Here is a 22,483-nt window from a genome sequence, read left to right as displayed (position 1 = left end):
GGATTCTCAACCACTGCACCACCAAGGAAGCCCGGGGAAATTTTGATGTGAAAGAGAGGAGGAAAGAATTGCTGAAAAGATGTCCTTAAGTAGCGGCAGGAATCTAGTAAACAGCCGAAAGGGCTAGCCACAGAAGGCAGCAGAGGTGGCTCATTTAAGGTCATCAGGCAGCGTAGGTGGGTATAGCTGATGATAGCTGGGTAGATGTAGTGGGAGCCTGTGAGATTCTCTTCTGGTTGTTTCTATCTTGCCCCTCAACTGAGCAATGCCCCATTCTGAGAAAACCTTTAAAGTTTAAACCACAGGGCAAGCCTCTCTTTTGAGGTCATGGAGTTGTAACGAACTTGTACAGGAGAGGTGGCTGGGAAGGGTCTGGGAAAGACTTTCCCTAGGGTAGGACAAGACAGGATCAACGTTGGGTAGCAGCAGTTGCTCGGCAATGGTGCCATGCTGCAGCATGCAGGAGAGACAAGTGTTACAGTTTAGTTTTCACTTTGTGTTCCTTGATCAAGTCTCACAATTACCAGTCTTTTATTTAGACCTTGCTTCCTGGAAATAGGAAAACATCTAGGTAGTAGTGTTAAATCTGTCAAGCTGACCAGTTAAGTAATGTACTAATAACCTGAGGCTCATTTATAATGAGGAGCCTGTACATTTCACCACCTTAAAAGCGTACAGGAAAATTCACTGGTTCACAAACATCAACTGCAACAATCTAAAGCCTGGAGACATTTAATTAGAAGGAACTAAAGTTGTCAGTGTACTGTACCTGGCCACCACCTCCCTTCAAGCAGCCAAGTTGGACAGGTCATGGAATGCCATTAGAGTACTTGTCACAAAAAGAAACCTGTCAAACACCCAACCCATTAAGTCAAGAGGATTGATTATACATGCAGACTGCTGCACCTTCTCTGACTTTGGATTTGTGCCTAAGTCAATAAACTATATGCACACCAGAAAAAGGATACGGACTTCCCTGGCGGTCCAGTGGTTAAGACTCCACACTCCCAATGCAGGGGGCACAGGTTCAATCCCTGGTCGGGGAAGTAAGATCCCACATGCCTCACAGTGTGGTCAAAAAAAAAAAAAAAAAAAAAAAACACCAAGCCTATAGACTTCATGTGCCCATATGCAGTTTTATGCTAAGTTTATTCTTACAATTCAGGCAATTTAAAAAAGTAACTCTAATTAATGCACTCATAATTTCAGCCGATTGCTAATCTAAATGACCAAAATTGATAGACTAGCCCTGCACATCAACAGAGTCATGTTTTTGAGGAATGGCTATTCATTTATTTTCCACAGTAGCAAAGAGAGGTCACCAGTGATTCTGCTCCAAAACATGGAAACTGTAGTCTGCCACTGCAGAAGAAAAACCTATTAACAAAAAGACAACTGATCTGATGGTACTGAACATCAGCAGCCCAACTGTTAATCATGTATCTCAGGGGTGGGCAGATTTTTTTCTACGAAGTGCCAGATAGTAAATATTTTAGGCTTTGCAGGCCATACGGTCTCACTTATAACTATGCAACTCTGCTATTGTATGGCAAAAGCAGCAAAAGCCAATACATGAATACTATTTATGTACACTAAAATTTGAATTTCATATAATTTTCACGTGTCATGAATACACTTCTTTTGATTATTTTCTCAATTATTTTAAAAAATGTAACAACCACCCTGCTCACAGATCCAACAAAATCTGGTGGCAGGCCAGATTCGACCGGTGGCCCTGTTCTACCTGATAAGACAATTTCCGGTCACTGATGATGACCACATGTCCAAATTTCAGTAAGGTTACCCAACAGAGACAATTTAGACAGAAGATTAGAGATTAGTTCCACGATCCTTATTCTGCTAACAGCAGAAAGCAAACACACAATTGTTCCTGACCTTCTGCAGGTTTAACAGACTCTCTAGGTACCTCAGCCTCTGGCTATACCTGAAAATCATCCAGGTAAAAAAGACACCCAGCGACCGGAAAATGCAAGGCTTCAGGAAAAGCCATCAAATCAAGGTGGACAAAACATCGGGCAGACACTACGGAGCCCTCGGTCTTCAGGCAGAGCCGTCAAACAACGGCTTCAAAATCCAGGTTACACCTTTCCAACACGTCCCCCAGCTCTGAGTCGTCTCCTGCCATCCAGCGGGGCCGCAGACTCGTAACCACACACACACACCCCCGACCCGGCCACGCTCGGAAGCCGCCGGCGCTGCGCGGGCCAGGACACCCGGTCCGACCGGAAAAGCCCCTTGTTCCGTCTCCTCCCGGTCGCCACGAGGCGCAGAAAACCTCCCGCGGACAGTCACGACGTCCTCCTCACGCAAGGAGGGCAAAATGAGAAAAGAAGTAAGCACAGAGAGGCATCAAGAAGGAAGCCGCGCTTCCGACCACCCCCTACACGTCAGCGACTCAGACAACCCCTCGCACCGTGACGGGGACGAGTCCCAAGCCCTCCCTAGGACCACGACTCCGGAGTCTCGCGGGACCTCGCTATTCCGCGGCGCTCAGGTATGGGGACATCTCGCGGGAGTTCCCCGCCGGTGCGCAAGGGTCCGGCGGCCTCGCGGCTCCGCCCCGGTATTTCCCGTCCGCCGGCCCGTTTCGCGCAGCCGCCCGCGCGGCTGAGACTTGGCGCGTCGCGCAGGCGGCGGCGGCATGGGGCTGAGCCGGGTGCGGGCAGTCTTCTTCGACTTGGACAACACGCTCATCGACACGGCCGGGGCGAGTCGGAAGGGCATGTTGGAGGTAACGTTCCGGCTACCGCTTCCCTCCGGCGAGCCCGGCGCTCCGCCCCGCGCGCTCTCTCGCCCCCTTGGGCCACCGGCCCACTGCCCTGTCGGCTCCCTCCGCGCCGGCGCTCCTGGTCCCGGAGGCCCCTCGTGCCGGCCCGCGGCGGCGGCCCCGCTCAGAGAGCGGGCAGGCTGCGACCTGAGGGCGCTCCCAGCGCTCGGGCTCCCGGAAGGATGTCGCCAAACTGCCACGAGGGCAGAGTCGCCTCCGCACAGAAAGGCGGCCGCGCGCCAGGCGCCTGGCTTTCTGCCGGGACAGGTTTGGACCTGCCGGGACGAGCGGGCACCCGGCTCTCCGGGACTGACCGCGGGAGGATGGTCTCCCACCGCGTGCTCTTCGTTGGACCTTTGATCCTGGACTTTATCGACTCGAGGGAGTTTTCTCCGCAGGTGTTCCTGCCGTGGGTGTGATCCTCAGTAGGTTTACTTTCACGAGGCCTTGCTCCGCCGCATCCTCCCCTTTCTGTACCTACTGATGCTCTTTCAGACCTTTCCCGTGCTGTTCAAGACCCGAAGCCACCCCTGCTTTTTTTCGTCTGCATTCAGCTTTAAAGAGAAAACTAAGGATTGCCATATCTGAAAAACCCACTTTCAGAAGCTAATCCTTACAGCCCTGAGTGCCCCGTCCTCTTCATGCTTCATTAGTTAGGTTGTGTCTCCCTGGATCTTCAGCCTCTTCATCCTCTTTCTTGGTGCATTCCACTCCTGCTGCGTTTTCGGATCTGTCCAATGCTCTATTTTTATTTGTTGATTTGATAAAGATGTCTTTCCACTCTCTTATGATACTCCATAAGCAATATAATAATGTTTAATCATATATAGTCAGCTTGCACATTTCTTGGGTTTGAATCTTGGCTCCACAGTTTTCTCTGAGATCTCGGGCAAATAATTCAACTCAGTGCCTCAGTTTCTCATCTGTATTATAGTACGACACTAGGGCCAACTTTAAAAGACTGTTTGGGGGAATTAATTGAGATAATGTGTATAACAATTTAGCAGAATGCTTCTCCAAAATATGCATTGGAAAAATGTTAACGATTATTTTATACAATTATTGCAAAAAATAAAAAAAGGGCAGCAAACCTATGTCCATTTTTGAGCTTAAAAAAAATAAGCAAATGTGAATAATTCATGCAGAATCTTTTAAAATGTCCAGTACTTTAAAAAGAACGCTTCCCTTGGACCCTTCTTTCTCCACAAGACATTACCTCTCTTGACAGCCATGTTTTTCAAGAGAAATCTATACCATTATCTCCATGTTTCTACTTCCTGTGTATTCCCAAAACCACTGTAGTGGGTTTTTTTGTTTTGTTTTTGCCACTAGAATGAAATAAGCTCACCATCTATAGGCACCTCCCAAATTGCCAGAATCCTGGACATTTTAAGTCTGTCTTAATGACTTTACCGAAGCATTATACACTGTTGACTGTCCCTTCCATCTTCATGCCTTTGATCTTGACCTCAGGGGCACCATCCCCTGCTATATTGTCTCCAGTATCTCTAGCTGCAAACTGTACATATTTACCTGTGTGTTTTTGGCAGGCCAAGTCCAGTGTGTTGTCATTAAGTTCTTGTTTTATTCCAATCCTTGCTACAGGCCAAGAGTTTAGGCTTTAAAATTAGACAGTTGAGTTTGAATCACAGCTCTCCCAATACCTAGCTGAAAGCACCCGAACAAGTTAGTTAACTGCTCTAAGTCTCAAATCTTTAAATAGTGATATTTGAATAGTGAAATTAGTTCTCAAAAACCCTATCAGGTAGGTTTAATGTAATGCATGGGAAGTACCTACAGTCCAGTGTTCCAGAATTATACCACCGTCCACTCTGTCACCAAGTCTGTCCTCTCCTGCACATCCCCCCTGCCCTTGTCTTAGTTAAAGCTGGACTTGTCTCTCATCTAGACTGTTACTATGGTCTTGATGTCAGGCTTACCATGTCCAGTTCATCCTCCACATTCCAACTCACATGCCCACAGCTAAATAGTGAGCTTCTAAAGAGGGAACAAACTGTCTTATTCATCACGTTGTGTTTGACACAGGGTGAATGTTGAATGGATGGATAAAAGTCCAGTTCTCCAGACTTGGTTCTGTTACCATTTGCTTTATAAATATCCTATGAAATGTGCAGAATTAAGTATACGAGTATCTAGTATTGCTTTATCCCATAAGAATACAACAGCCACAAATGTTAGCCTATTCAAAAGTAACATGCCAGCTTTCTGAATCACTCTGAATGATTTATGAAAGGAGGAAGGGGGAAAGGTCCAGCCATTGCCTTGGGCTTGAGGAAAAGGAGTCATATACTGACTATATATCAGCTTTAATTTTTTCTTCTTTTTTCAGCCTCTTTTTTTTTTATATACAATTTTTAAAGGTTACTTTCCATTTACAGTTATTACAAAATATTGGCTATCAGCTTTAATTTATTTTTAAATCATCTGGGAAAGCTATTTCCACCCTCTTCAGGCCTGTCTTTCAGTGTCACTACTCAAGAGGAAGCCTCCTCCAGAAAATTGGGGTTTCTCGGAGAACAAAGCAAAAAAGATTTCTGCATTTTTGAGTTTGCTTTCTAATGGGTATGACAGTGAACATAATAAATGTGCTTTTATTTATGTGTGTCAGAAAAAGTGGAGGGGAGAACGAATTGCATTTTTAAAATAGGTTGGTCAGATTAGGCCACATAGAGTAGATGATGTTTGAACAAAGACTTGAACTAAAAATAACAGGAGGGCTGCTTGAATTGTTAGTCTGTATGCAGCCATCATGTTTTGTGAGCATGTATTTTTTAAAACAGTTTTATTTAGAATTCAGCCACTTCATATCTTTGTCATATGTGTTACATGGTTCCCACACTGGCCCTCAAAAAGTCTTTTTTTTTTTTCAAAAAGTCTTTTTAAATCACAGGTAAACACTAGTACTAACGGTATTTTAAGTCTGGGTCCAGAAAGTAGGAGGTAGAACAGAGTTTCCTTTTTGTATGTGTTGAGATAGAGCCTTAAATAGAGTTTTGAAGTAGATGGAATTTGAGTTTATATTGTGTCTAGAAATTGATCTCCCCTCTCTCACTATCTTAACTCTCCCTTCTTCAGGCCTGTACGTGCCTAGTGGGCTCATTCTACTCAGAAGCCTTTTCAGGCCTGACTTACCCTTATGCAAAATGTCATCACACCTCTAAATTAGAGATCTTTTCCTTCCATCCCCAATTAAATTTAGACTCCCATTCTCTCAGTGCAGGTGTTAGGAGAGTTTGCACCAGTAATGTGGACTAATTCACCTTAGGTATTATTTCTGTTTGAACTAATATTAATATGTGAATGACTGATAAACATCTTTCCCAAAGCTGTTAATATTATTAAAATGCCACTTGTTGTTCCAAATGAATATGTAATTAGTTTCTGTGTGACAAAATGGCAAAGTTAATTCAGGGAATGTAATGGGAAGCAGTTTTGAAACTTGGGAGCAATATACCTCTACAAGAATCTCCCCTTTAAGGTGAGCTAATCTGCTTTTTCAGATCCCAAGAATGTGCTTAACAAACTGCCAATTGCAGTTTATAGGAAACTGGATCTTTATTGGGAGCTTTCATTTATGAACTGTGAGCCAGTTCCTGTTGAATCGCAAGTACTGTGGAGTCCTAGAGGCCTGTGTCCTTTTATTGTGTAGCAGTAGCGTTGCTAAAACTGTATAGTGACCTTCAGTCATAGCTCAGGAGTAATTCAGTTGACATTGCTAGAAAAGATGGTGACATAACTATGGAGATTGAAAAGGCTTGATTTGTTCATTGAAATTTAACTTTATAAAGCAAGAAATTTCAAAGTTTTCCCTTCACCTAAAATTCTTAGGGCTGGTTTATTTTTCTCCGACTAGTAAGACTTTTCTTAACTATTATGTTTTGTGATTAACACAAATAGCCTGAAAAATATTTCCTTTACCTTTGGTGTGGTTTTTATACTCTGGAGGAAGAATGTGTCTATTCAGCTCTTTCCCCTTTTCAGTAGGTGAATTGAGTGTCTGGTGTGAGTAGCAGATCATTTATTCCCTATAGAGTTTAGGGTAACACAATTTAACTTGACTTTGACTGCTTCACTTCAACAACAGAAAATCTTTAGCCCCAGCTGTGTGAATTGCCCTCATCCTCAAAGATCCAAAATTGCCTTGGCATGATCGACTTTCCCAGATGTCCCTGGGACAGGCAGCTTCAAGTGCAAGCAGTTCACTTGGAAGGTGACCCTAGGAAGCAGTGTAGGGGGTGGTGGAGTCAGACAGGGAAGGGAAGGAATCTAATACAGGCTGTGTTCATGAGCAGGGAACTGTGTGAACGGTTGGGGACTCTGGGAGACACATGTAGACATACTTTACTTGTCCCTTCCAAGGGGCAACCCACCAATATCTGCTTCTTATTGGTTGAGACCTGCTCCTTGGGCTATACTCTGGCTCCAGCCTATGTGCATGGGTGCCCCTATGGCGAGATAAAGCTCCCAGACAGAGAAGCCCAAGCACCTGCAGTATGAAGCCTTTGGCATGTATGGGCGTAAGGTGTGCCAAGGGAATTTCGGTAGCTACAGCCTACCCAGCCTCATCTCTAGCACTCGCCCTCATTTGCCTTCCATTGTGGCTGAACTCAGCTTCTTGCCTTTCCCAGTTCACACAATTCCAAGTACTGTGTCTTTGTGCTGTTCCTTCTGTCTAGAATGATTTTATCCTCCTCCCATCCCCACCTTTGGGCTTGGTAACGCCTTGGTTTAAATGTTCCTTCCTCTGCCCTCCTTACCCAACAACTCTGGGGTTGCTCCTTACATTTTATTTCCAGTTTTTTGTGTGACTGTCAAGGCACTCAACCCAGCATTTGTGGTGGTTATTTTCCCCACCAGATAAGTTCATGAGGACAAAGGGTCCAGTCTCCAGTGCCAAATACATAGTATAAAGGCAAGCATGTGGCCTGTGGAGTTAGGCAAGTATGGGCTTAAATCTCAGCTGGGGCAAGTTATTTATCAGTTCTAAACTTCCATTCCCTCATCTCAGAAAGGAAATTCCCTTGCAGAGTTGTAGGAAAGATTAGAAATAATGTATGTGAGTACTGGGCATAATGCTTTGCCGCATTAGCGTCTTGGTAAGTGTTAGAAGATAGGCCAAAGGGATAAGAACCTAATCTAATAAAAAGTCAAGATAAAGAGCTGTGGGAACATAAGAAGGATTATGATAAGGGATTCAGAACCAGTGTGACAAAGAGGGAGACTCAGAACTACTTGAAGTTTTTTATCTGGAATCCTAAGTTTGGAAGAAGCACTGTCATTAAACTGCTGAGGTCACAGAACATGCTTGATTCCATTAGAGCTACATATACCTGTTTTTAAAAGTATAGAATTAGGTCCCCTTTTATATGGTGGTTAATTTAGGCCTTCAGAACGTAAAATGGATATAGATGAGGAAAGGTTAGGTGAACTAGCGTTATTTCTGGGAAGAGTCTAAATATCGGTTGTTAGAAAATTTATGTTTTACTAAATATAAGCACAGTTTTATTTTCATGTCTTCATGACCAGAATGAAAGGTGGTAGACTTAAACTGACAAATGAGGGATTTTTATTAGCTATACATATATATAAAGAATCTTCTTAGAAAAAATTGGTAAAAAAATATGAATGAGTTGTCTAGAAAGGTTGGGAAACCTTCACTCTTGTGTTCTTTAAAAATAAGACCAATTCCCAACAGAAATGGTGTGGTAATAGAGCTTCCCTAAGACAGAGGAGTGGAGTTAGAATCTTTCTGTGCTCTGGGTTTATAGGCTCACAGCATGAGTATTAAAGACATGAAGTATGTTGATGGAGTTATTTTCCTTTATTTAGGTGATAAAGCTCTTACAATCAAAATACCATTACAAAGAAGAAGCTGAAATCATCTGTAACAAAGTTCAAGTTAAACTCAGCAAGGAATGTTTTCATCCTTCTAAAAGCTGCATTACTGACCTCAGGACTTCACACTGGGAAGAAGCAATCCAGGAAACAAAAGGTGGTGCGGCCAATAGGACATTAGCTGAAGAATGTTATTTCCTGTGGAAATCTACACGTTTACAGCATATGACACTAGCAGAAGATGTCAAAGCCATGCTCACTGAACTTCGAAAGGAGGTCCGCCTACTTTTATTAACAAATGGAGAACAACAGACCCAGAGGGAGAAGATCAAGGCTTGTGCCTGTCAGTCCTATTTTGACGCTATTGTTGTAGGTGGAGAGCAGAAAGAGGAGAAACCGGCACCTTCCATATTTTATTACTCCTGTGATCTCCTTGGAGTACAGCCTGGGGACTGTGTGATGGTTGGTGACACACTAGAAACCGATATACAAGGAGGCCTCAATGCAGGGCTGAGGGCAACAGTCTGGATAAATAAAAATGGAATGGTGCCGTTGAAGCCATCCCCCAGGCCGCATTATATAGTTTCTTCTGTGCTAGAGTTACCTGCTGTCTTACAAAGTATAGACCGCAAAGTCAGTGTGTCTGCTTAAAGCACAAAAAAGGGTATGCTTACGAGTTTTAGGGTCAAATTACAGGGTTTGAACTAAGAAAAGTTAAGGCATTCTATATACTATGACCCAGTTCTAAGGATAATCATACTTGTCATGTAATGGCCAACCAACCGTTGACTGGTATTTATATCTGAAAATCCAGAGTACGTTATTACAACTTATGTTTAGTAGTGTAACCCAGAAGACTTGAGGAAGTATATTTGTTACTCTGTGGCTTGAGATTTTTTTAAAAATTATTTTGTTCATCTCTTAGCATCTTGGATCTATGAAGATACCAAGGAGGATAACTTATACATTGATGCACAAATACAGATTTTATGTTTTGGCTTAACAATAGGTATTTTTTAAAAAACAGATATTCTAAAACATATATACTAGAGATTTATTAGAGCAGTTGGATCTGGTTATTATAAGTACCAACTCACTTGCAAATCAAGGCATTTCACAGTGAAATTATTTTCATATTTTCTGTTTCAAAAACATGCACCATATTTTTGCCTACTTTGAACGTATACTTCTCTTATGAATCTAATTTTTCTGCATTACCTTTGGGGCGTGGGGGGGATAATTTTCCTATGGTGTGTACATGACCAATAAATTCCTCCAGTAAAAAAGCTGTTAAAATCAGCATATGGTGCTCCTTTTCCATTACATTTTCACATCTTTCCAGGGTGAGCTTATAGGTTCCTGTTAGTCTTTGCCTCTTATGGAAGTACTTTTACTAATCTTTTCCCAGGTACGCAGTGAGGTTGAGGGACCAGTCTGTCTTGCTGTGGATGAGTGCAAACCACATGGCCCCAGAAGTCACTTTCCTGGGAGTTGCCTTGGTGTGGCCTAATCATGCTGCCCCCCATCTGTTGTCTGCTGACTGGATAGTTTCACCCATATGATGAAAACTAATAGAAAATTAGGTTTTGCTATGAACCATTTCCGGAGTGCCATTTTAATAGTTGACTGGCTCTTTTTGGTGTTACCATCTGCCTTAAGTCTCCTGTTTTTCAAATTTTGGGAACTATGTCATTGTTTCACAAATTTCTATATCCATTTCAGAGTTTGCTTTGAGCTTAGTAATTAAAATTCCATAGGGAGGCATCTTGCAACTAGAAAAATTTCTCAAGACCATTAGGCCAGAAAGTCTCATGATTTCATCAGCCAAACTTAGAGTAAAATGGTTAATTAAGGAAAAAAGAAATAATGATTAGGGTTGTTTTTTGGTAGGGTGTTTTTTTTTAACTTTTGTATAGGAAACTACTAGTGTAAGATGTTCGGTAGTTGGGGTGTATTTAGCTAGGGCTCCTTCAAGTATTCTATGAAGAACAGGATTCTCTGCCATTGTGCATGTGCCTGTTGCACTTCTCACTCTTAATTTTTAAAACTGTGATTGTGCCCTTGACTGTTCGCTCTGAAGCTGAACATTTGTGGACAGGGAATGTTTGTGTATAGCTCTTCCAGGTACGGTGTCCATGTGACCTCAATTATATCGTAGCTATTTGAAAATTGTTAAGTTGGAGGATGTTGACAGGAAAATAGTTGTGTGCATGATTTCTCCAGTGGGCTGAGCATGATGCTGAGAGCTTGTCCTTTCAGCTCACCCACGGGATGGGTCTAGACACAGCGCGTTCACTGTGCTCACTGAGAAGGCTCATTGCTCCCAGATCATGGCAGCAGATCTCCTAGGATGTTATGTGAGCAGTTGGTCAGCAAAAGTGATCTGGCGGGGAATGAAATAATTGAGTTTTTTGTAATGTAATATTACATTCCATTTGCACTTTTCCTTAGGGAAGAACTTTGTGGTTTTCTGCCTTCTGAGTGGAATGTTACAGAAGATATTAAGAAATCTTGGAATAGACCTATTTTATTAATAATGTTTTTGTTTTAGAATAATATTTTGTTTTTCATAGTTTCCCATACTCCTAGAAAGCCATAAATTCTCAGTTGTCCAGAGGCTTTCCCAAACACTCATTACAGAGGAAGGCCTAGAGTAGACACGAGTGGACACTGCCCCTGGAACACTGACACAGTGATGGATGTTTTCTGGTTCCATACACATGTCCACCCACTGGTGCATGAACATCTTAGGAATGGTGGTGCCCAGGACCCAGCAATTGTGAATATTGTGGGAAAGACAGGTTTCTTAGTTACAGAGGTACTTGGTTTAGCACTTTCAGATTTCTTTGCAACCCACAATAGGAAACATTTTCTGTCACAACCCATTAAACACATTTATAGTGAACATTTAGTTAATATCAGTGTGTGTATGTTAAATATATATTTAACAAAACTACTTCCTTGCTGTGCACGATGCTCAGGTTTTTTTCATTCCATCATTTTTTAAATTGGGGAATATATTTTTTTCATTTTTGAACAAGTACTTGTGGTACTTGTACAAGTACAAGTATTTGTGGTACACAAGTCAAAGAGTGAAAACGTGAATAGCAAAAAGTCCGTCTCATCTCTTTTCCAGCAACCCGCCTGCCCTAAAGGCCTCTGCTGTCAGCAGTTTCCTGTGTATCTGTGTATATAGGTAGGTATGAGTATATAGAATTCCTCTGATTCAGGCAGGTTTTTATTCCTGCTTTTCAGTTTTAGGAGGCAATGATCTTGCTAAGAAACTGATTTAAAAAGTCATGAAGCTTCTGTGAGTCGTTCATGTTAGGAGCATACATCTTTGATCTCAGCCATCCACTGTTGTTGATAAAGGTGATGGTTCCATTGGCTTTTACTGGGCCAGTTGTTCACTTTGAGGTCAGTACAGCTGTGAAACCCTTGCTCCTGCCCCAGTCTAATTGCCCTCTTCTGGTACCTATCACCATCCTGGAGATTCCCTTTGCCTCTTAGGTTGGATGTCCTGTGCCCTGTGTATTCCCTTTTTTGATTTGTTCCCCCTTTGATGGCATGCATCCTTGAGTAGTTTCCCTATAAATGTGAGAGGTAAAAATATTCAGATCTTAAGTGTCTGAAAATGCCTTTATTCTCTTCTCCCATCATTGATAGTTTAACAGCATGTAGTTGGATATCATTCAGAATTTCAAAGGCATTGCTCTGTGGTCTAGCAGCCACTTTAAGTGACAATTTTCTTTTTCTCTTGAAGCTCTTAGAACTTTGGTTTTTCCCCTGTGGTCCATAATGATGTATCTTGTTATGCTTTCATCCTCTGCTCTTGGCACTCTTGAACCTTTCCAAACAAAACCTTATGTTCTTAGTCCTGGAAAAATGTAATTACTTAATTGATAATTGCTTCGCCACTGTGTTTCCCGCTTCCTTTTCCTGGAACTCCTGCTATTCGGATGTTGGACCTCTTCTACTGATCTTCCACTTTCTTTTCTTTTCTCTCCTATTTTTCCATTTCTTATTTTGTTCTATAATGCTTTTTGGAAAGTTTCTTCAACTTTACCTTTCAATCCTATTGAATTTTTTTTCCTGCCTGGCATCATGTATTTCAATATCCAAGTTTCTTCGATTTTCTAAATGTTCCTTCCCTTTTTTTAAAAAAATTTTTATTGGAGTAGTATAGTTGATTTACATAAATGTTCCTTCTTAATGTTTTTTTTTTTTTTTTTTTTTGGCTGTGTTGGGGCTTCGTTGCGCACGGGCTTTCTCTAGTTGTGGCGAGCGGCGGCTACTCTTCATTGCAGTGCACAGGCTTCTCATTGCGGCGGCTTCTTGTTGCAGAGCACGGGCTCTAGGCGCAAGGGCTTCAGTAGTTGCAGCACATGGGCTCAGTAGCTGCGGCATGCAGGCCCTGATTGACATTTTTGTTTTGAGTGGAATATTACCTCTCAAAAATTTTTTTAAAGTTTTTGAAGAATCCACGGAATCCACTGTATCTTCCATGTTGCTCTGATCTGTTTATTTGGGTCTATTTGTTCCCCTTAGAGGCTTTCCTTAAATGCCCAGTGAACCATGTTTATTACAAGAGAAAGGATGGAAATGCTGATTGGAAGCTCTGCATGAGTGGCTGGGTCTTGTAAACTCAGAGGTTCCTTTTCTATAGGGTATCTGGGTAGGCAGTTATATGAAGAACCCCTGGGGTCAGTGTCTGAAGGTCTTTCCTCTTGGTCTAGCTCCCTAGCACAGAATCTCTGACTCCTGACTGAGGGTAGAGGTCTGATGTCAGCACCTGGGAGCTGAGTGGGAAGGAGGTGTGTGGTGGGGGGAGAGGCATATGGTCACTTAATCCCTGTTCTGGTTGTACCTGAGCCCAGTTGTGTGTGCTCTCTCCCAGTCTAGAGACCCTCTGTTTTACTCTTTCCATAGAAGCATTGTGACTTCTGTTGAATGAGGACTTCAGGTTGGAGGGGGCACGGGTCTAGGGATCTATTTGTATTTGCATGTTTTCTCTCTTTTTCTTTTTTCTTTTGGCCACGCCGTGCGGCTTTCGGGATGTTAGTTCCCCAACCAGGGATCAAACCCGGGGCCCCGGCAGTGAGAGTGCCGAGTCCTAACCGCTGGACCGCCAGGGAATTCCCTCCATTTGTATTTGGAACACCTTTTACCCCATCCTCCTTAACTCAGCTCCCTCTTCTCCTTCAGGACTGAGGTATCTGGTGGTATCAGTGCCTGAATCTTTGGAGGAGTCACTGTGCACCTCATGATTTCTCAGCGTTTAGAAAAGCTGGTTTAGACTCAGCTTTCTTGAATCTACTAACTACTTTGCCACTTGTCCACATGCTTTCTGCCTTCCACAGTTTTGTTGTCAGTGCCTGTTTGTCTGGTGTGTGTGTTTAAATTCCTTTATGATAGTTTCCATTGGGTTTGGGGTAGAAGCAATATTAAATGGGTACTTCCTTCTTTCGCCTTTATTGTGGAAGCTGTTCTTTTCTAGTCTGTGTTCAATGTAGGTCAAGTGCCTGTGCCTCATAGTCACTACCCACAGCTGGAGAAAGGCTGCTCATTTGAAGTGGAGATTTACAGCATGCCCACAGCTTTTTCTTTAAAATTATATATGCAGCTTATTTCTTAAGATCTTTTCCCCAACTTCCTTATTCTCTATATTCTTGTATACAGCATTCCTTCTCTGACTTTCATCATGATGGTGGGTCTCCTTATGTTCTGTGTTTCTGAATTTTCAACATTGCTTGTACATAGGTATTTATTTTGATTGGCAACTCTGTTCCTATAATCACTTCTAAGACGTAAACTCAGATTTCTTTATAATAAAATCCTTCTGAGTGCAGTACATTCAATTTATACTTTTACAATGAAGTTTAACAGTACAGGGGATTCCCTGGTGGTCCAGTGGTTAGGACTTGGTGCTTTCACTGCTGGGGCCTGGGTTCAGTCCCTGGTCAGGGAACAAAGATCCTGCAAGCCTCACAATGTGGCCAAAAAAAAAAAAAGTACAGAAAAGTCACATGACCTTGATGGGTCAAAGCATATTTTTTTAACCAGTCTTCACATATGTGACATTGACAATACAGTTATTTCCATGGATTTCTTGGAAGATGTCATGATTTTTTTTTTTCTGGGCCTCTGCCTGACCTATGGAAAAGATCCTCAACCCAAGCTTTTTTAAAGTGACAGATGATAAATGACTTAATTTACTGAAACGGGAATGAAGAGCAACGGCATTATGGATACAGAGTTTCTTTCTGGGGTGATGAAAATTTTCTAGAACTAGATAGTGGTGATGGTTTCACAGCATTGTGAATGTACTAATGCCCCTAAATTGTACAATTTTAAATGATGATTTAAAAGTTAAATTTTATGACGGTTTATTTGTTGGTTTATATCACCCATATTATACTTGCTGAGTTCCTAATAATTAGAGATGTGTGTTTTATCTTTTTGTACATCTCCCAAGTTTGAAATCTGTGCTTGAAAACATAATAAAGTAAATAAAATAATAGTTGGCAAAATACACTTTGAAAATCACACATATGGTGCTTCACTGAGTGTCCAGCAGATGTCATTGAAATAAGATATTTACAGTGCTCCTCTGAAAACAGCGCTGTTGTTACATTTAACTCCTTGGAATGAGCAAAGTTTGTGGAAATTCAGTGGGTTGACTCCTCCCTTAAAGAATGATAAACAACATGGAGCCAAAGTAAGAACAGTCGGTACACTGGGTACACACCGCAGCTGGTGAGACAGCCCGTCTACCACAGCATGAGAGGGGGCCCACATCCAGTCCCCCTCCCCCAGCTCTGCCAGATTCCCTGCTTGCCCAGTGCTAACTCCCCAGTCAAGGGTCAGATAGTGTGGCAGATGAAAGAAAATGCAGGCGCCACGTTTGAAACACCAGGTAGTCAGACATAAAAACTAAAGAACTTAAGAAACATGCCTGTAACCAGCATGCTGAGCAAGGATGACATTGGGATGTAATCAAAATGAAACGTCCCTGTCACCTATCGTTCCTTTAACATGGACTCGGGGGCGAAGCTTTCTCCCTGCCAGTGGACAAAGACCAGATGGAAACTCAGACATGAAGAATGTCCAGCCTCACAGATGAGTCCACACTGCTGTATTTGGTCAAGAGCAGGCTGGGGGCTGCGGGGTTGGGGGGGAGGATGGTGTGTGGACAGCGTGGTTGTCGCTTAGCTGGAGCCTGCCACCGTCCTGAGTTGGCTCCGAGGCCTGCAGGCCCAACAGATTTTCTCACATGACTACCTTGTGGGCACTGCCAGGGCCTCTGGAGGCCCCTGCTGGTCTCCAGCTGCTGCTCCTGGGCCCCTTCTCCAGCGGGCTGCCCCCCCGGCCCTGGTTATCTGGTAGGCCTTTTCACCACTGACCCTCACCAGTGGGATCCCCTTTCTCTCTCAGGCAGCCCTCCTGGGATGAGAAGGACTCTGCGTGGGTCCAGATCAGCCTCTTTCCTATGTCCTTGCCCCACCATTCATGAGAATGGAGTTATACTCCCACCCACATCCCTCCACTGTGCTGACGACCCTGCTAGGACCCTTGAACTTGCATGCTTTCTGCAGCAAGTGCATGTCAACCTGCCTCTCTGAGTTTTATCGTTGGATCCCACTCTTTAAGTTTGAGGTCAAGGAGATAGTTCCTCTGCCACTCCCCAAGGTGATGGGACGGGCTGCAGTAGCTCTCTCCAAAGAAACCCCATAAATTCCCTTCCACCTCCATCTCTGCTTTCTCAACTCTTATGTTTGTGAAATGGGTGAGGGAGCCCAAAAATCAGGAAACAAGTTCTTGACTAATTACCTTGAAAACTCTTCAGAGAGTCTCACACTCACTTTGGTGTCTAATATCTACTGACTTAGATCACAGTTTCAATTTTAATATCCTGGTACATAAGGAAGAAGGAGTATAGTGCAAAATAGACGAACACTTCCTTTGTTTTTTATATTTTTGGCCGAGCAGCTTGCGGGATCTTATTTCCCTGACCAGGGATTGAACCTGGGCCCTCAGCAGTGAAAGCGCAGCATCCTAACCACCAGGGAATTCCCAGATGAGCACTTCCTAACAGAATATCAAATAAGGGAGCTACCGTAAGGTGGCTTCATTGAGATGTGAGCTGGGTATTGACAGATGTAAAATATTTGGCCGTGCTCTGCAGCATGTGGGATCTTAGTTCCCTGACCAAGGATCGAACCCGCACCCCCTGCATTGGAAGCATGGAGTCTTAACCACTGGACCGCCAGGGAAGTCCCCTTGAAGGATGTAAATATTTGATTGGGGCAAAGAAAGGAGAGAACATGTACAGAGAGAATTCAGTTCAACACAAAGTTATTGGACCCCTCCTGAGTGCCAGGCACTGAACGCTAAGCAATCAGGAGGAGTTCACAGTCTCCAAAGAAGGGAAGTGATCAGCCTGGCTGAAGAAAGGGATCTCAGCAGGGAATGGTTACAAATGAAATTTGGACAGGTAGGAAGGACAGTCCTGGCTATGAGGCTCAGGGGTGGGGAGAGCATTGTCACCAACATTTTAGAAAAGGAGGGGTAAAAGTTGTGTGTATGAGCTTATGGGTTTGTGTGCATGTGTGTAATGGGACAGATGAGTGTGTGTGGATATGGGGGTATGACTAGTGGAGTGAAAGTGTACGTGTCTGTGTGTAGAGGTGCATACACGTGAAGTGGGTTGCATATATATAGTGTATACATATATGTAGAAGGTGTAGATACGTGTGCATAGTGAGGTCTGTGTGTAGTGGGGTGTGTGTGAGTGATGGGGAGTGACTACAGAGTGTTGTGTGGGTGAGTGTGCATGGGTGTGTGAGGCGTATGGGTGCAGTGGGCTGTGTTCATGTGTATATGTGAGTAGTGGGGTGTGTGTGCAGGGGGTTTTGTGTGTATGTAGTAGGCTGTGTGTAAGCATTGGTAACTGGGGTAGGAGTGTGTGTGAGTACTGTGTGTGCTGAGTACTGCAGTATATGTGTGTGAGTCGTACGTGCAGTGGAGTGCTTATCAGTGGGGTGTGTGAGTAGTGAGGTATGTGTAGTGGGAGGTGCTTGGTGGAATCATGTGAGTGCTGGGGTGTGTATGTTTTGGGGTTGTGTGAGGAGAGAGGTTGCAGGTGGGGGTGTGAGTAGTGAGTATGCGTTTGCCTAGTGGGGTATCTGTGTAGTGGGCTTGTGTGTAGTGGGGTGTGTAGGTGGTGCAGGGTATGACTAATGGGGTGTGTGTGTGTGTCGTGCTGTAGCGTTAACAGTGTGTGTGTGGTGACCGAATAAGAACAACGTGAGAAAGAAATGGTTCCTTTACTGGGTTAAAACATTCCTGGGTGAGAGAGACAGACGCAGAGAGAGAAAGGCTGGGAATCTCCTTTAAGATGTGGACCAGGGATGCCAATTATTTCTTTGCCAGTCTTTGCCTCTGAACCCCCAAAGCTCCTTCTTACAGGGACTCCTGTCCTTGGCCTCTTCTCCGAACTTCTCTGGCTGGGGGTGGGTGGGGCGGTCGGCAGCCACCAAGTGAGCCCAACTGTGCACGTCAGATTCTTCTTACAACTTGGGACTGAGAGGGTCTAGTTTGGGGATTCCACTCATGAATGCCCATGGGGGCCAGACCAGCCTGAGGAGGAGCCAAGGGGGCCGGGGCGAGGGCACAGAGGTGGTGTGGACTGTAGCAAGCCCAGAAGGGGGTGACCCGCAGGAGGGCCCTGATCGTCAAGCCAAGCAAAACAGGTCTGAGGCGAAACCACGGGCCCCAGGATTGTGAACTCAGCACATTCCACTCTCTTGAGTGAACACTTAAAAGAGCAAATCAAGCAAAACCACAGAAAAAGAGAAAGTGGGTCCATGGAGAGAGAAGAGAAGGAATTACGTATGTAAGGAGAAGGAGGGTGAGGGACCTGCAGGTGACGAGAGGTGTCTGCACTGCATTGTGTCTCCCCAAATTTCACATGTTGAAGCCGTAACCCCTAATGTGACTATGTGGAGACAGGGTCTTTAAAGAGGTGATTCAGGGGACTTCCCTGGTGGTCCAGAGGCTAAGACTCTGCGCTCCCGATGCAGGGGGCCTGGGTTCGGTCTCTGGTCAGGGAACTGGATCCCACATGCTGCAACTAAAGATCCTGCCCACGGCAACAAAGATCCCACATGCTGCAACTAAGACCCGGCACAACCAAATAAATAAATATTAAAAATAAAACAGAGGTGATTCAGGTTAAATGAGGTCATAAGAGTGCACCCTTAATCCGATAGGACTGATATCTTTATAAGAAGAAGCAGGGACATGCATGCCCTCAGAGGAAAGGCCACATGAGGACACAGGGAGAGGACAGCCATCTACAAGCCAAGGAGAGAGGCCTCAGGAGACACCAACCCTGCCAACACCTTGATCTTGTACTTCCAGCCTCCCATAATAGTGAGACAATAAATTCCTGTTATTTAAGTCACCCAGTCTGTGATATTTTGTTAACGGCATCCTGGACAGATTAATACAGGAGGTAATAGCTGTTAGACTTGCAAGACTTGGTTATTGTATCATTCAGCCAGCGAACATGTGAGCAGTGCACACACACCAGGTGTGTGTGTGCGTGCAGTGGGGTGCCCTGGGCACTGAGTCCACAGCAGGGAAACAAAGGAGCCCAGCTCTGTTCTCGTGGAGCTCACAGGCTTGAAGCATGTGGGATACTTCATGGAAACTTTCAGTATATTCCCTCTGTTGTGAAAGCCCCAATGTGTGAACAGGACTGTGGGCTCTCAGTGATTCCCGGCCAAGACAACAGCCCAGAGGCCCTGGACCACTTCTGGGTGTTCTGTCCAGTGGACCCTTGGGGCTTGGGGCTTTACTCCACTGGGGTGCAATCTAAACTCTTCAGGAGCCAGAACTAACCCAGGGTTCTGGGTCCTGAAGAGCCTTGACTGTAGGCAATCATACATGCCTTTAAAGGGAAACTTTATTCTAAATGAGAAAATTCCAGGAATAAAAGAAAAAAATCCCATAGCAAGAACATCTTAGATTCCCTCATTTCTCAATTACTTCCTTTACCTTTTTCTCTAGAAATTAAAGATCTTTAAAATTCAATTGAGTAAATTTAATGATTTTATTGGCTTTAAAGTGATTCATAAATCAGGCAGCATCCAATCCAGCAGATAGAAAGGGGCTCCGAAGGGTTGTACAAGGGGGGAGATTTTTATAGACCAAAGTGAGTGGGAACAAGGAAGTTATCCTGGGCATTTGCTGATTGGCTAAGTAGGGTTCCTTCCTTCTGTGGAGCAAAGGGCAGTCTTGGAGCAGCTCAGGTAACTTGTGCCGGGCAGGGAAGTGTGATTGGTGGACCCAGGCCTTCCTTTCCTGGGAGAGCTGAGCCTTAGTTAAGTTTTGGTTTGCTGATGTGGGGCTTAGCATGAGCGACTCCATCTTGGGCCTAATCTGGTTACTTTAACACCTTCAAACTGGAGTAATTTCTAAAACATGTTCTTCTGTCAACAGCATTTTGATTCAAGATGATAAGTATATCTATACTTTGACTTAACTGTTGTTAAAAGATAAACTGAGGTATATTAAAATTTTTAAGTTTATTTGAGCAAAAATTGATTCAAATCAGGCATCACCAAACTGGAAGTGGTAGGAGCGCTCCACTGACAAGAGCTGGGGAAAGACTTTTATAGAGAAGATGTGGAAGCAAAGCAAGAAAATTATTTGATTGGCTATAGTGTTAAGTGGTTGCCTTATTTGGGAAAGCCTGGTTGGCCGTTTGTGATTGGTTGTCCTTAGGTGTTGATTTCTTAACCTTGAGGCATTTCAGGCTTAGGTTTTGGTTTGTTTACATAGGCTGCTAAGGCATTAGAATCACCTCAGTTTATTTACTTTTATTTAATTTAAATTTAATTTACTTTTTAAAATTTATTTATTTATTTATTTATTTATTTATTTTGGTTGCACTGGGTCTTAGTTGCAGCATGTGGGATCTTCATTGTGGCATGCGGGATCTTTAGTTGTGGCATGCGGACTTCTTAGCTGCAGCATGCAGACTTCTTAGTTGCAGCATGTGGACTTCTTAGTTGTGGCATTTGGAATCTAGTTCCCTGAACAGGGATCAAACCCTGGCCCCCTGCACTGGGATTGCAGAGTCTTACTCACTGGACCACCAGGGAAGTCCCTTAATTTCCTTTAAGTAGGAGACATCAGTATGAACTCATATTCAGTTTAATAGGTAAATTGCGCTAGATAGATAGATGATAGATAGATAGATAGATAGATAGATAGATAGATAGATAGATAGATAGATAGATATAGATAATTTGTAATTACGTTAGTATGCACGGGTCATTATACATACATATATTACCTGAAGCTGTGTCCTGAGAGTGCCTAGAAGCAGTGACAGCTCCAATAGCAGTGAGCATACCCTCATCTAGATTTTAGTTTCTAAATACCATTTTTCAGTGCAAAGAACCAGGGCTCCTTGGGGACATGGCTGATACTAGGGCTGGGGCAGGCAAAGTATAAACTGAGTCTGGAACATCTTATGGTGCCAGAAACTAAGGAAGTGCTCCAAAAGCAAAAGATGGGGGCCTGTCAAAGGGACACAGAAGTTAATCTGAAAGAGCTCCCAATGGCCAAAGCTGGAATAATTTGAGCAATGAAATAAATAACATAGCATTGGATTATAACCAAGAGTATAAAATAAATAACACATGAACCCATACTGATATAAATAAATGATCAAATAAATAAATAACAGATCTTCCTTATAAAGAATTCTAAATAAAATACGTAAATACTTCCCTCTCCAGGAGGTAGAGTTTGATCCTCCCCTTCTTGAGTGTAGGATTGACATAGTAACTTGCTTCCAAAGAACAGAGTATGGAAAGGAAAAATTGAAACTTTGCAGTGGAAAGATCTGGCAGACACCGATTGAACAAAATGATCAAGATTAACAATACCAATAATGTTCGGAGGATGTCAGGTACCCCTGATATGATGCTGTGAGAAGGGTACTTCACTTCTGTGTGTTCTTCCCAAAAGCCTATATTACCAGTATAATCATGAGAAAACAGCAGACACAACTAAATTGAGGGACATTCTATGAAATGCCTGACCAGAGCTCCTCACAACTGTCATGAAAAACAAGGAAAATGTGAGAAACTGAAGAAACTAAGGACACGTGATGACTAAATACCATCTGAGATCCTGAATGGGAGCTTGGAAGAGAAAACATACATTAGTGGAAACGCTGCTGAAATCCCAGTGAAGTCTGGAGTTTAGCTAACAGTCATGTCATTAGTAGTTAATTTCCTAATTCTCATCATTGTACCATGGTTATGTAAGATCTTAATATTAAGGGAAACTGCATGAGAGGTATATGGGAACTCTCTGTACCATCTCTGCAATTACCCTATAAATCTAAAATTATTCCAAAATAATAAGTTCTTATTAAAAGAAAAAGAAAGTGTAATTTACTGCAAGGGTTAGATATAATCAGACTGAGTTAATCTGGGCATATGTGAGTTATCAAGGCTCATCAAAGGGTAATGAAGCAACAATATCCACAAATGAATATATTTTCCAAATGTGCTGAGGTCAGCGCTTAGCCATGACTCCCAGGGAATGTTCTAAGAACCTGAATATGGCAAATCTTTCCTTTACAAGGATAAATCCTTTAAAAGGATTAAAGGATAAAGTTCTCTGTTAAGTCATCTGATTGTTGTTGTTTTAAGTTGAACTGACTATGAAAAATCTATGTGAGTTAATGCTATAAAAACAAATGCAGTGTCTTGTGGCTGTTTGCCAAAGCATAGCCATTCAAGGGTTTGCTGGCCA

At 43.2% G+C, this 22,483-nt stretch overlaps 1 protein-coding gene across 2 annotated transcripts; it reads left to right on the top strand.

Annotated features, from left to right (window-relative positions):
• The first annotated feature begins 2,516 nt into the window (after positions 1-2,516).
• On the top strand, positions 2,517-15,192 carry NANP (N-acetylneuraminic acid phosphatase). 2 transcript variants are annotated; one of them, XM_057529551.1, is made up of 2 exons: positions 2,517-3,213; positions 8,639-8,778. In XM_057529551.1, the coding sequence occupies exon 1, from the start codon at positions 2,518-2,520 to the stop codon at positions 3,205-3,207; it is 690 nt and encodes a 229-aa protein (XP_057385534.1). In that variant the 5' UTR covers position 2,517; the 3' UTR covers positions 3,208-3,213; positions 8,639-8,778. The 2 variants fall into 2 exon arrangements, with proteins under 2 accessions (XP_057385534.1, XP_007191912.1); XM_007191850.2 differs by having other exon boundaries at positions 2,543-2,752; positions 8,639-15,192.
• The last annotated feature ends 7,291 nt before the right edge of the window (positions 15,193-22,483 follow it).

The sequence above is a fragment of the Balaenoptera acutorostrata genome, chromosome 15 (genome assembly GCF_949987535.1).
Source record: "Balaenoptera acutorostrata chromosome 15, mBalAcu1.1, whole genome shotgun sequence".
NCBI classification, from domain to species: domain Eukaryota; kingdom Metazoa; phylum Chordata; class Mammalia; order Artiodactyla; family Balaenopteridae; genus Balaenoptera; species Balaenoptera acutorostrata.
Note: the sequence above shows the minus strand (reverse complement) of the source record. Positions and strands in the feature narration are given on the sequence as shown.

Excerpts from the sequence above, each read along its gene's own strand:
- NANP (XM_007191850.2), top strand. The coding sequence starts at position 2,663 with ATGGGGCTGAGCCGGGTGCGGGCAGTCTTCTTCGACTTGGACAACACG. Across the intron at positions 2,753-8,638 it reads GTCGGAAGGGCATGTTGGAG|GTGATAAAGCTCTTACAATC; the intron begins GTAACGTTCCGG and ends TCCTTTATTTAG.